This window comes from Quercus lobata, chromosome 1 (genome assembly GCF_001633185.2).
Source record: "Quercus lobata isolate SW786 chromosome 1, ValleyOak3.0 Primary Assembly, whole genome shotgun sequence".
Classification (NCBI taxonomy): domain Eukaryota; kingdom Viridiplantae; phylum Streptophyta; class Magnoliopsida; order Fagales; family Fagaceae; genus Quercus; species Quercus lobata.
In genome coordinates this window covers 31,364,185-31,379,032 of record NC_044904.1, presented here as the reverse complement: position 1 = coordinate 31,379,032, position 14,848 = coordinate 31,364,185, and the positions used below count along the sequence as shown (strand labels likewise).

The 14,848-nt window shown below is 33.7% G+C and overlaps 1 protein-coding gene and 1 long non-coding RNA gene across 2 annotated transcripts; one reads left to right on the top strand and one right to left on the bottom strand.

The window, feature by feature from the left end:
* The first annotated feature begins 18 nt into the window (after window positions 1-18).
* On the top strand, window positions 19-3,209 carry LOC115986717 (scarecrow-like protein 33). Its single transcript, XM_031109985.1, has one exon. It carries the CDS (start codon window positions 480-482, stop codon window positions 2,766-2,768), a length of 2,289 nt encoding a protein of 762 aa, XP_030965845.1. The 5' UTR covers window positions 19-479; the 3' UTR covers window positions 2,769-3,209.
* Window positions 3,210-3,917: 708 nt separating this feature from the next.
* Window positions 3,918-7,097, bottom strand: LOC115986712. Its single transcript, XR_004090824.1, has 3 exons — window positions 6,409-7,097; window positions 6,027-6,093; window positions 3,918-5,881 (listed from the first exon to the last, which is right to left on the bottom strand). It is a non-coding gene; the product is annotated as an uncharacterized LOC115986712 (long non-coding RNA).
* Between the last annotated feature and the right edge of the window lie 7,751 nt (window positions 7,098-14,848).

Here is a 14,848-nt window from a genome sequence, read left to right as displayed (position 1 = left end):
ATCTCCTCGTTCTCTTGACGTTGAAACACCATACACAAGATTAAAAAGTTAAAGACATCAAACAAACAGTACAATCAAACAACGTTGTCGTCTCGTACTTGGAACATTGGCCTCTGCTCTACTCTCTCTCTCTCTCTCTCTCTCTCTCTCTCTCTCTCTATTAGGGTTTTGTGTCTTTCTCTCAGGTACGCACAATTGACGTAAAATTCTCGAATTTCACTTCCTCAATTTCATTTCTAACGAACCCAGAAATTCCCTCAATCTATAATGCTTTCCTAGGTTCTGTTACCCTTTCCTTTTTGTTTTTGTTTGGTCTCATATGTGTAGGGTTTAATTGCATAATCTGAATTGCTCTTGATGTTAGCTATTTTGTCATGTTTAGGCTATAATTTTGTATCAAGTAATTGTTTTTTCTTATTGGGAGTTAAAAGAGTAACGATTAGGGTATAGGATTTTTGAGTATTGGGTGTTGGTAGTACATGTTCATGGATCCACAACAACCCCAATACTTTGGGCCAATTAACGGTTTCAAATTTGATATAGAGTCACTTTTTCTCAATTCAGATCAGTACCCAGTTGTTGAAAATGGGATTATATTCAATAGCCCCACTCTAGGTCCTAGCTTCATGGACAATCCAGTTTTTAGCCCTGATCCAAGCCCCGGTAATTCTGCTCAATCGAGCTTAGAGGGTGATTCTCCCACAGATGACAGTGACTTTTCTGATAGTGTCCTTAAGTACATAAGCCAGGTGCTTATGGAAGAGGAGATGGAGTCAAAGCCATGTATGTTCCATGACCCGTTGGCTCTTCAAGCCACGGAGAAATCGTTGTATGAAGTCATTGGCGGGAAGTACCCTACGTCCCCGGATCAACACCCACTTTATATTGATCAAAATGTTGAGAGTCCGGATGATAGTTTTTTGAGTGGCTTCAGTGATCATAGTAGCAATAGCAGTTCTAGTTTTGGTAATAGTAACTTGAACGATTTTCAGTGGAATCATGCTGATTTTGGAGAATACAAACCCTCTTTGTTAAAAAATCCTCTCCCCACTGACTTTGTTTTCCAGTCCACTGCAAAGTCTAGTCCACCATCATCTTTTAACTTTCCAAACAGCCTCACTAGTGATGGTAATGGGCTGCTGGGCTCATCTGTCAATGAGCTTCTGGTTCAGAACTTCTTAAGCAATACCGAATCAGTTTTGCAGTTCCAGAGAGGGGTAGAGGAAGCTAATAAATTCCTTCCTAAAGGGAATCAGCTGACTGTTGATCTGGAGAAGAACACATTTTCTCCTGTTTTGAATAAGAAGGCTCCAGAAGTGTTGGTTAAGTTGGAGATAGATGAGAGGGAGCACTCCCCTTCTAGGTTAAGAGGAAGGAAGAATCATGAGCGAGAGGATACAGACTTAGAAGATGGGAGGAGTAACAAGCAATCAGCTGTTTATCTGGATGAGAGTGAGATATCGGAGATGTTTGATAAGGTGCTGCTCTGTTTTGGGGCAAAACGAGAGCCTTCAGTGTGTAACTTTGATGAAAGCTTGCAGAATGGAGAAAACAAAAACCTGCTGAAGAATGGACAATCAAATGTATCTAGTGGTGCAAAGACTCGTGCCAAGAAACAAAGCAATAAGAAGGATGTTGTGGATTTGAGAACTCTATTGGTGCTGTGTTCACAAGCAGTCTCCTCTGATGATAGGAGGACTGCTTCTGAAGTACTAAAACAGGTTAGGAAGCACTCTTCCCCATTTGGTGATGGGTCGCAGAGGTTGGCCCATTACTTTGCAGACTGCATTGAGGCGCGCTTAGCTGGCACAGGGACCCAAATTTACACTGCTCTAGCTCCCAAAAAATCATCAGCTGCTGATATGTTGAAAGCTTACCAAGCATATGTTTCAGCCTGCCCCTTCATGAAGCTTGCAATTATCTTTGCAAACCATATGATTCTGAGAGCATCTGAGAATGCGGCAACACTTCATGTTATTGATTTTGGTATCCTATATGGTTTCCAATGGCCTGCCCTCATCCATTGTCTCTCAAGAAGACTGGGAGGGCCTCCCAAGCTACGCATTACAGGGATAGAGCTTCCTCAACGTGGATTCCGGCCAGCGGAAAGAGTACAGCAGACAGGGCGTCGCTTGGCAAAGTATTGTGAGCGTTTCAACGTTCCATTCGAGTATAATGCAATTGCACAGAAATGGGAAACTATTCAAGTCAAGGACCTCAAAATTAATAGAGATGAGGTACTTGCAGTGAATTGTTTGTACCGGTATAAAAACCTGCTTGATGAGACAGTTGTGGTGAATAATCCGAGGGATGCTGTTCTAAACTTAATTAGGAAGATAAATCCTAATATTTTTGTCCATGCTATTGTTAATGGATCCTACAATGCTCCATTCTTTGTCACACGGTTCCGTGAGGCTCTCTTCCACTTCTCCTCATTGTTTGATATGCTTGATACTAACATTGCCCGTGAAGATCCCATGAGATTGATGTTTGAAAAAGAGTTTTTTGGGCGGGAGGCCATGAATGTCATAGCTTGTGAAGGATTAGAGAGGGTTGAGAGGCCTGAGACATATAAGCAGTGGCAGCTTCGGAAAATGAGGGCTGGATTTAGGCAGCTTCCAATGGATCATGAAATCATGAAGAAACTGAGGGCTAAACTGAAAGGTGGGTACCATAATGATTTTGTGGTTGACGTAGATGGGCACTGGATGCTTCAAGGTTGGAAGGGCCGGATTCTCTGTGCTTCCTCCTGCTGGATACCTGCCTAGAACTTGAAACATGAATGGGCATGTAGGCTGTTTCCAGATTTTTTGGGGCTGTCTGCATTCAACTGGTCAATGTTTCAGTTGGGAAGATGGTGGATATAATAGCTTGAGTTCCTTGAACATATTAGATGTGGACACAATGTTTGGGCAGCTTTTGGGCCTTGCAATCATGCACTTGACATAATTAGCATGTTATAGAACAGTTGTAGCAAGAGTCTGATTCAGGTAGTATTTACTATTGTCATGTATAGACAATATTATATGTATAATAAAATAAAGTCTGTCCATTTATCTGAAGTTTCACGGTTTAGTAGAACAGCTTATATATTTGTGGGAATTGGATTTGCACTTTGCACCATCTCCCACAACTACTGTTAGTAGAACTTTTGTATTGACTAGTTGTGCAAATATAAACCATTTTTACCTGCAAAAATTGCATTTTAATGATTCCTCTTGAGCGACAAGTCTTCCAATTATGCCAGATGTAGAGGGTTCTGGATTGCCCCACTTCGAACCTGACCACAGCTTCCTCAGTTTGTTGTTGCCTAGTTGCTGCGATGAAATTTACCCAATGGATGTTGGGCTATGATTCTATGAATTAAGCCATGCCCTTTAATTTAGTTCATATGGAGTACATGAGGTACATTCATTTTAGCCTTGTTGATTTGACGAATGCAATCAAATGGAGCGTCATGATTATACCATTGCCTTTTATTTTTTCTTGCTGTATGTTTTGGTTTTGAAATGCATGTTCAAGAAATCTCTGTTTTTTAAGTAAGGTATCAGGCAGAGTAAGGATGCTGGCCTTTTTTGTTTTTGTTTGCGCAGGTTTAGAAGAAGAGGGGTTGAGAATCTCAGAGTCAATTTCATTGGAACCCTCAACCCTCTGCTCTGGTTTTTGATATCTGATAGCTATTAAAGCAAGCAGAAAGATTTGATTCGAGTTTAGACTAAGCCAGGTTATACCAAGGCTGGTTATATACTTGTCTTAAAACACAAATTTTTAGTTTTTTTCAACGTTTTCACTTCTGCTAAGATAGCATCTTCTGATTGGTATACAATTAAAAATAATAATAGTTTTGTGGTGGAAAATGTGATGGTGCACTGCTCACAGCTTGACATCTCAGTAAATTGTGAAAAAGGTTACTGTAATACCCATAAGATGATAGTAGTACATTTTTATCTTGTAAATTAACACAAATCAAACAATTAGAAAACATAAAATCATCTTTCAAAGATAATCACATATTTCAATCATTTACTGAGTAGCTAACTTGAAACTTTCTCACATCTTAATCCTTGTGTGCAGTACATTGCAAGTCATTGAGGTAATTTCTCTATGTTCTCCCCAGGGTTTTGGTGCTTCCATTTGAACCATTCACTTTCCCCTTTGATTGCTCATCATCCAAATTAAATGCTCCAATTGATCCTCCATCCAAAATGGAAATTCCTACACACACTTTCTTTGTCTATAGCACTGTGACTCACACACACATACACATAAATACATATATAGAAATTCAAACTGAATGATATGCTTTTAAAATCTTAGTGATATTAAGTTAGGATATAAGACACAAAAATCCATCTCCAAAATATGAATGCAAATTAATTTTGTGCTTCTAAGATCTTACTGACATCAAATTTGGGTCTAAGACAAAAATTCATCTTTGAAATATGCATGCAAATGCTATAAGCACATGACGGAGCCCCAATATTTACTTTTCCTTTATTATCTATGTGATGCACAAATAAGTAGATTATATGGCATTCAACCCAAGTACTAAAAATCATAAAGTAAAACTAACCATGCCCAAAATTATGGAATTGAATTAAGAACTTTTAGCACCAGAAACAAACCACATAACCATCAACGATATAAATAAAACTACCTTTTCATCTACGGAGAAGACCGTGATGGTACATAAAAATATAATTCCATTGACTTTTGGGCTAAGCATCAGCTGCACTATTAATATTGTTGTCATTATTAGAAAGATCCGAATGCTAAAGAAGTTATGATAATCTGAATTTTTATTCAGCACAGATAAGGTATATTCAAAAAAATTTGACTAAAGAATTGATTTGGGCTAATTAGGAAATTTCAAAAATGTCTTTTCAACTTAATTTGATTAATGACTTGTGCATAAAAAAATTTAGGACTACAATATTCAACATTAGTTATGTCGAAATCATCAAGAAAAAGTAAGCCATAGAGTCATAATTTTTAAGGAATCCACATAAAACCCAAAAGCTTCACTATTTTCTTTTCCTAGAGCAAGATAAAGGAATATAAGAACCAATCAATGAGGGAGATTGAGCAAGCAATAATGGAAAAATAAAAAGAAGGGATGAATATAAAATTTTAACATTGCTTTACTATCCTTTTCCTCCTTAGGTGTTGTAGCCAAACAAATCCAATCTATATTGAACTCCATAAGATCAAAGGTCAAATCCTTTCTTGTACAATTAAGATACTCAAAAACTTCTTCAGGTTGTAAATTTTCCAACATGAAGCAAATTCTAATTTAGCACCAAACAAATAAGATAAAGTAATGGAAATTTCTCTGCATTTCCATCCTTTTCATGCTTCTTGATTCTAGGCAATTCAAAGTATCCATATGACACTGCTTGAATTAAACATGAAAGATCTAATTTCTTCCAATTAACTGTGCTTTCACCAAAAAAAAAAAGGATTAAAAAATTGGTTGTTTGTGGTAGAACAAAATATATTCTCATAAAGTATCAGTTGAACCACTAAACTCCTTCATCTCATCACGAAGCTTCTTTTCTTTTTTTGATAAGTAAACTATGAAAGCTAATAATATTTATTATTCAAATATTTGAAGCTATGAATTTTCACAAAAAAAGAAGAAAAACTTAACAATAATGCCACTGGTCAGACAGTTCATTACATCTCACTCACTGGCTATGATAGTTCATTATTGTTTGATTTAAATGTATGCGAGTGCTTGAGTTCAACTGCACATCCAATTTCTATTGAAAATATCAACTACATCTTACATGAAATTCACCTCTTGGAATTCACCTCATGGAATTCACTTGGATTAAAAGCAGCCAAAACACCAAAAATTCTACAAAATCCTATTAAGTACCTACAAAGAACAAAAATTAGGAGCTAATTAATACTGGAACCTTCACTTACTAACCCAATAGCTTTTGAGCGTAAATATGCTTCTTAACAAAAACAAAGCAATACTAAAAAGCAACAAAAACAAAGCCCCATAAACACAATTTCACCTCATGGAATTCACTTGAACTAAAAGCAGCCAAAACACCAAAAATTCTACAAAATCCTGTTAAGTACCTACAAAGAACAAAAATAAGGAGCTAATTAATACTGGAACCTTCACTTACTAACCCAACAGCTTTTGAGTGTAAATATGCTTATTAACAGAAACAAAGCAATACTAAAAAGCAACAGAAACAAAGCCCTATAAACACAATTAGAAATTTTTGAAAACCCCTATTTATTGGTGGAAAACCAAAGCCCAACCACGCAGCCAAAGAAACCCACAGCCACAAACCAACAAAATTCTATGAACAATTAAAGAGGAGAGAGAGAGAGAGCAAAATATAGAAAATAATATTAAAGCAAATTAAGGAGCGAGGGGATCCTTACCTTGATTTGAGAGATGTGATGGTGAGAACTGAGAAACGATGGAGAGGCAGAGAGCTAGTACACCTCCTCTTCTCTTGGTGGTATGGCTCATTAGCAATCATAGCAGCATGGTCAGCTTAAGGCTAGCTTTGGAACATGCTGGAATGGTTGAAAAAGTGAACCAAGACAATGAGAAGCTATATTCCTATTGAGCTGCCTTCCATGGATCTATGGTCAGATCCATGCATCCAATTTGCTATAAAAACTCTTACTGGAATAGGCGTTGATAGTCCCAAAGGCACAAAATTATCGCAGGTATCAAACAATAGCCAGTATCACCTCTCAATATGGATTTGGGTGATTTATGGAGAGACACATGCATATAATTTGCTGTAAAAACTCTAATTGGTGTAATTCTAGTTGATTGTGTAGTTTGCCTATGAAAAAGGATTGCAATCCAAGAGTTAAGTCTAGCAGTGATCTTCTCGGTTAGAGGATTGCAATCCTTTGAGCTAAGCTTTCTAGTGATAAAGAGTTTTTTCAAAAAATATGATTGGGAGGTTTCTTGCTTTGAATTGCAGAACAAAAAGGATTTGTTGCTGGAGATCAGGAGTTATCGCAGCACAAAATACCCCACTCTTGTTCCTAATAATAAAAAAACTAGAGAGACTAATGAACTCCTTCAGGGCATCCCTTATCAATTGTTTTAAAGGTAGATCAGTGATTACAAAGAGCAAAGATCATCTATAGGACAGAATATTGTTTAGATTTATTAGGGGTGGCAAAGTAAGCCCAAACCCATTTGCCCACCCAAACTCACCAACTCTAATTGAACCCAAACCCACCCAATTATTAGTTGGGTTAAATAGGAATCAACCCAATTAGACCTAGTGATTATTGGGTTTTAATTAAAAACCCATTGAGACTCATTTAACCCAAAAACTATATACCCAATTTCAACCTAGCCCTTCCCATTAAAAAAAAAAGAAAAAAAAAAAAGCATAGTGTTTCAGGGTTTTCATTTTCTTTCATTTTCTCGGCCTCCAAACACTTCTCTCTCTCTCTCTCTCTCTCTCTCTCTCTCTCTCTCAACAAATAAAAAAATAGAACCAAGCAATCGAAAATTTCATATAATCAATACCGATTTCTTGTGCTAAATTTCATATAAATCTCTCTTTCTCTCACTAATACTATTACTTGTTTCAATCTTCTTTTTGATCTTTAACCTACAAAAATGGCAGAGTAGCTCACAGTCACAGTCACTGAAACCACCGTTACCACTAGGCCTCTCAATAATCGGTCACCTCCACCTCCTCACCGACATGTCATCCATCCCCCCTCCTCTAGTCCCTTCTCCTATTTAAGAAGCCAACCCGTATGCATCCAATTAAGCAAAATTTCACCACTAAAAGCACAACACTTTTATCCCAAGATTCTTATTGAAGGCAACGTAACTAGATGCTTGTTGGCCACTATAGACATGACTGACTTGTCATTAATGGTCCGTTTGGATTGAGGGAGAGGGAGGGAGGGGAGAGTAGAGTAGAGTAGAGTAGATTTAGCACAAAATTAGCTTATTTTTAGTCAATTCTATTCTACTTCCCTCCACTCCCCCTCCTTCCCCCCTCTATTCAAACAGGCCATAAGATTCCTCATTGATAGATAAAAGATGAAGCCAATACCAATTATTTGAAGATTTCCAAGGATTTAGTCTATTCACGTGTAAAGCATCTTTGCTTTGTTGTCTTTGTGGTGTTGGATGGCATTGAGATTTGAGGTCCAAGGATCTAAGTGACAAACTTGTTTGGAGAAAATTCTTATTTAGTTTGCTAAAAGGTTTACATTGGATTGGTCTTGGGAAACTGCAAGGATTTTGAATAGGCTTTGGATTGAGGTAAGTAACCTTAATCTAATTGGTTTTATTTTGCGTATTTTAACTACTGAAAATTGTTTATAGTTGTTAAATTTTATTTTAATTGTTTTAGCTACATTGATTTAAAGTAAAGAATAAAGAATTATCACAAATATATTTGATTATTGAATATATAATTATATATATGTATTTGAATAAAATATATATTTTTTTGAACTATGATTTGGTATATATATGATTTTAGACAATCTGACTATGTTTTGACTCTGATACCCAAACCAATGGGGGTTATTCATTGGTACTCTGATACCCAGCCAATGGAGGTTATTCATTGGTACTCTGATACCCAGTCACAGGGATATAGCGTGACCATAGTCATATGATTGTTAAGAATATGAATTACATTTGAATATTTGAACTATTTTGAGTCACTAAAACTGCTTATAGCTTTTGATATATGAAAAACTGACTATTTTCTAAATCATTTATGTTATATTTGTAAGATTAAAGTATGTGATTTATGTGCAACTTATTATTTTAATACTATGAAACTTCTTCAGTTAATTTGAAAACACATAGTATATTATCACTTTTGAAAACACATATTACATCTTATACTTTACAGATCTATTGTTTGATAGAGCTTATTAGGACTTTGGTTACTTATTGAGTTGTCAAGTCACCCCCATTTTTTTCCCTCCAGTTTCAGATTGTGAAGAATAGCAAGTTTTGAGAGTTTTGCTGTTATGTTGTGAGCATGAAAGAAGCTTAGTGATTTTCGGATTAGATGGTCTTGAAATGGTCTTATATCTTTTGGTCAATTGGCATTATGTACACGAGGTTTGAATTTTGATCCTTTTGAATTATTGGAGATTTATTCATAAAGAAATTGTTGAGGTATTATTTATTTATTTAATATAATTTTTGAAGATAAATTTTAGTTATTAAGAAGGCCTTGTACACTTGTAGGGTGTTTTCTTTATAAGCGTGCGGCTGTTGTCACGTGCCTATCTTTATAGTTGAGTTCGAGGCATGACAGTTACTGTTCTTAGCATTAATCCTCAAATAAACGTATATGAAGTTTGAATATACTATGTTTCAGATGATGTCTAGTGAGCTAAACTTAGGTGACAACACATTAATGATATTGTCTGCTCGCTTTGGTCTAGTGCTTCCATGAGATTAAGCGTCAGAATTTTAACTATACAAGCTTCAATTTATTATAGATCTAGGCCTGTGTTCCTCCACCAAAAAAAAAAAAAAATCTAGGCCTGTAATTACTAGTCTATTCCACAACTACTATACTACACAACATAGCTAACTTTGCTGGAGTGGACTGTGGAGGTTGCTAAGCAAATGGGAATTCTAGAAGTAAATTGGTGACTTGAAATATACGAGGAGATCGAATTGTTTTGAAAAAGAAAAAAAAAACTTTTCTTTTGTATCATCACTGATGAGAAAGATGAGTTATATATATATATATATATATATATATATATAGACATTCAAAAATCGAAATAGTATAGTATCACTGAAAATATATGACTATTATTTACGCCAAAACTTTTTTTTTTCATTGAATAAAGGTTTTGGTGTGAATTTATCGACTCAGTTGAGGTAACAGTTATGTAATACTTTGTGTATTACTAGAACTTTAATGAGGCTATTATCATGGGCACCATGCCACACCCGCGGTGGTATTATTAAAGCCAAAACTGTGAGCCATCGGTAGTGTTGAATGTATTACAACTAGTGGGGGAGCATTCATCAACTATTTGAAAATTTTTAACCAACAAATCATGACTTGCTTTGAAATTGAGGACAAAGCTAAAAGCAGAAATGGTGTTTTGCTTTCCCTTAAAAAAAGAAAAAAGAAAAAAGAAAAAGAAGAAGAAAATGAAATGGTGTTTTGTTTGGTGGTGGATTTTTATTTGCAAACAAGTATATGTTGCGTTAGTTTAGTTTATGATTAGCTTTCCCATGTCATATCATATGTGTTCACTTTTGATTTTGGGTCTGATCTCAGTCAGTGAATTGTTGCAAGGATATGTTGGTGCACGAGGTCCAATCAGGACCCGGAAACTCTAATTTACCCTAGCTAGCAATAGCATGACTCATTATTAAATTACAAGATTCTAGAAAAATGATTGATTGCCAATTATTCATTTCAAATAACGAATCAGAAAGAAAGAAAGAAAGAAACAACATCATTTGAAATATCAATTTGTTTTTATTCAAATAATATTCTTGTGAAGTTATTATATACGTTTCCAAGTTTTAAAGCCGTGTTCGTTTAATATATATAAAGCCGTGATTGTGCTTGCATCCTTTATTGCACATGGCTTTTTGACCTTTTTGTTTCATACTTAGTGACGAGACTCTAACAAGAGAAGGGAAAAGTAAAAGAATACCTAAGGAATGCGTACAAAACTCAATGACGAGACTCCAATGAGAAGAGAAAGTTAAGGAATGCTTAAAGATATTTGTTAGTAAATTATTTTAAGAAAATATTTATAAAAAAAGAAAAAAAAATTAATATTTTGACCTCCTTTTTTAAGTTTCCATAAAAGTAGTATACAATTTTTTTTAAAATAATTTATTAATAATTATTCTAAATGTACCCCATTAAGCTAACATGGCGCATAAAAAAAATGTTTTTGTTCCTCTACAAATACTTGTTATAGTCAAAGATTTGGAATTAAATTCTATTTATATTGAAGGGGGAAGTTTATGAGAGGGTAGACGGCAACATATTACATTTTTGTTGGAAGATGGCAAGTCCTTAGCTAATCACTTGTTTTTTCTTTCTTTCTTTCGCTGAATTGTTCTTAGCTAAACACTTAGAGAATTGTAAGTTAACGTGCACAAATAGAGATGTTTATAAAAGAGAGAAATTATAATAACTATTTATCAATAATAAAAAAGGTTATAATAAAAAAACTTGATTTTAGCCACTATATTTAAACACTCGTTAAGAGGACACTATTTATTTATGAGTTGAAAAAATATAGTTATATTAATTAAATAAGAAATGAAAAAGAAGAGCTTTAAAAAACAATACACAAACAAATAAGCTAAATAAATTAAAAAAATAAAAACCAAAATTTTTTTTTGAGAAAAAGAAAACCAAATCACATGCACACTTAAATTTTGCTTATTTCAAGAGAAAATAATATTACCACCGCGCATACTTGGTATGATGGTCACTTTATAAGTATAAGTACTTGTAGGGTATGGGGGATAAGGGTTAGAGTTTCAGTCTTTAGGAGGGAGTTTCACACACATATACACTTAAATTAGGCTAGCGTACATGGGTAAAGATTTGATAATCTTGTAAAGATTTGATGATCTTCCCAAAAGATTTGATGGAATTAAAAAAAAAAAAAATCCCCAACTAGTTTAATAAGTTATTTATTTGTTTAAAAGAGATGATTAGTTCATGTTATCTTTCTCTTCCCCATATGAATGTTTTCAATTCCAAATTCACCCCTTTACTCTACTATTAGTTTTTATTTTTATTTTATTTATTTTATTACGAAATTCTCCGTAACTAGTGGGGGTCGTAATTCTTTCTTTATTCAAAGTGGTTTAAGTATGATTTTGATCTTAATGAATAAAAGAACCTTTATCTTTACAGGATTTAGCTTTTAGGTTCGGATTCGAATCTATCAAAAATAAATCCAATAGAAAAAAAATTTAGTTTAAAAGATGAAAGAGAGTAAAAAGAGGCTTGGGTCACAACTCACAAGCCAATTAAGGTCACCAGGGTGTTGGCATGGCATCAAATGTTTTGACTCTGAGCATGTCAATGTAGACAGCAAAATCGTAGGACAAGTGAGGGACACTAGTTCCTCAACTCTTGTAGCCCAATTTGGCTTAGCTTTTGCTTCGCTTTTACCTCTCCCCCCAATTCTCTTCCATCAGTAATTAGATCACTTTATAACTAAATTATCAATTTCTTCTTGTCGTGTAACATCTGGAGTTATGGCCAATGATTAGGGTATTGGTATAGTGTAGGTGATCACGAGCTCAAACTCTCATATGTGATGTCGGGACGTTGGTTCAACTTAAGGATGATTATATTCACTCACTTAAAATCGATGGCATTTTGTGTCTTTGATAAGATTGAGGTTAGGTTATGGTTCAATCTACTTGAGGGAGTGCTTGTGAATCCCCTACTTGAGACCCCTCCTTTATAGTTTAGCTCTTTGCTCGAGCGCTCAATAGTTGATATTGATGGATTGTCATTGAGGAATATAAGGGGATGTCGAGATTGTGTCTTCATTTAGTTGTCATTATTTATGACGATGTGTCAAGTTGTACTTATATGTTTTTATCCAACAATATTATTTGTAGTAATTACTAACAATTTAGAAATTGGGTCTTTAAAGCAGGAAAATATTTACAAAAAAGGCTTTTGTGAAAAAAATACTTTACAAAAGATGTCCACAAGTATTTACGTAAAGCCGAAGGTGATAGAATTATTTACCGGTAGATATCTTGAACAAAACTATTATTTGTTTGGGCTATTTACTCAAAAGAACCCAAGTTTTGTGAATGAAAAATATCTCATAGATGGTATGGGCCGCCATATTTACTCCTCTAGCGACCCATATTGGAAGGAAAGGATAGGAGATAGAGCTGCCAGTTGTATTAATTTAAATCTGCTATGATGTTTCTAATTCTCCAATGAGTCTTGCAAGAATTTGCTTCTTAATACCTGAAATTGAATGCAATTAAGGGAGTCTCTCTCGATTATAATAGCTTCACAGTTGACCTGTGATTTAAATATTGAACCACGACATTATTTCTAGAAGAAATTAATTACACAATAGTGTCAACCACGAAATTGTTTCTAGAAGAAATTAGTGTTGAATTGTTAATAAAAAAACAACCGGAAATAAATTATCCAATAGTCTACCTGCCCCCACTCTAAGTTAATTAATGATCACTATTTCCAGTTTCACACTTATGGATCATTGTCAACCACGAAATTGTTTCTAGAAAAAATTAGTGTTGAATTGTTAATAAAAAAACAACCGGAAATAAATTATCCAATAGTCTACCTGCCCCCCCTCTAAGTTAATTAATGATCACTATTTCCAGTTTCACACTTATGGATCATTATTATAATTATTATTTTATGAACCACTAATTGGTGATTACATCACGCAAACCTGTATCAAGTATTTATTTATTTTGTTTACTCTTTAATCAAGTATTTATTTATTTAAGTTGTTTACTTTTTAATCAAGTCGCATATGATATTTGATTCTCAAAAAAAAAAAAAAAGTCGCATATGATATAAATAATGATCCAAATAAGTGCAACACAAACGTCAAGATGTATGGTCATGTTGTATTGTCTAAACTTTGTTCCTTAATTAGGTACTTTTAGATGCCCACATACAGCTCATTTCAATTATTTTAGTATTTGTGAATCTGTGATCCATTTTCTCCTCACCCAAAACCAATTGTTCAGGGTGCATGCCATCGTTACCACGTGGTGTGCAATTAAAAAACAAATTAATGCGTATTTTTATGATTTTTTATTTTATTTGCTGACTAAATTAATTATTTTCTTGGAATCCACTACACTTTAGTCTCTAATCATCTTGATAATTGAAAATCTTGATGAAAATATATATAAAATTGTAACTTGATCCATGGTGAAGATAATGATCTAATGTAAAATTATTGAGTATTGTAACATTATTAAAGAGAAAAATTAAATAAATGAATCAAATTTATAGTTACATGTATTTATAGTAAAATTAACATAATATGTCAACATTGATTTGTAATTTTTTTTAATTAATATTATTGGTGCAAAAATCGCACTTGATCAACAATTAATTATATATATGTGATTTTATATTACGCTAAATAATTTCTCGAATAGTGTTCACATTAATATTATGGTGATACCATAATATATGTTAATATTCTCGAATAGTGTTCAACATAAATTTACGAACACCATAATATTAATGTGACAGTGATACCATAATATATGTTATTTTTAGTTATAAATAAAAATTAATAATTTATTTGATTTTTGATTATGCTAAATAATTTCTCAATCAACATAGGTTTATGAAAAACATAATATTGATATGATTGTGATACCATAATATATAAAAATAAAGATTAAATGCATATTTGTAAATACGATTTTCAATATTTATTTTGAAGTGAAAACATACATTAACAGCTTACTTTTAAAGAGGTTTATTTTGGGTTAGACGTGACTCTTTTTTTAAAAGATATTATGAGATTTGAACTTATAACATTATTTAGTGATGATTGCTTTTTGGTATAAGACATAGACATTAAGTTGTTTCTTTTTTATTAATTTGATTCAGTCTTAGGTTTCTTGTTTGGTGAAAAGAGTTTATTAGTTGGGAAGGGGGGTTAAGATTTGAACTACAAAAAATGTCATTATCATTGAATTATCACTTTAACCCACAAGGATAGCTCTTATAAAGGTTTTTTAATTTTAATTTTTTAGAGAATCTTTTAGAGGTTCGGTTAGCATCTTTTTACATTAGTTTCTTTGTAATAATATCTCTTCCCTTGGGGAGAGTTC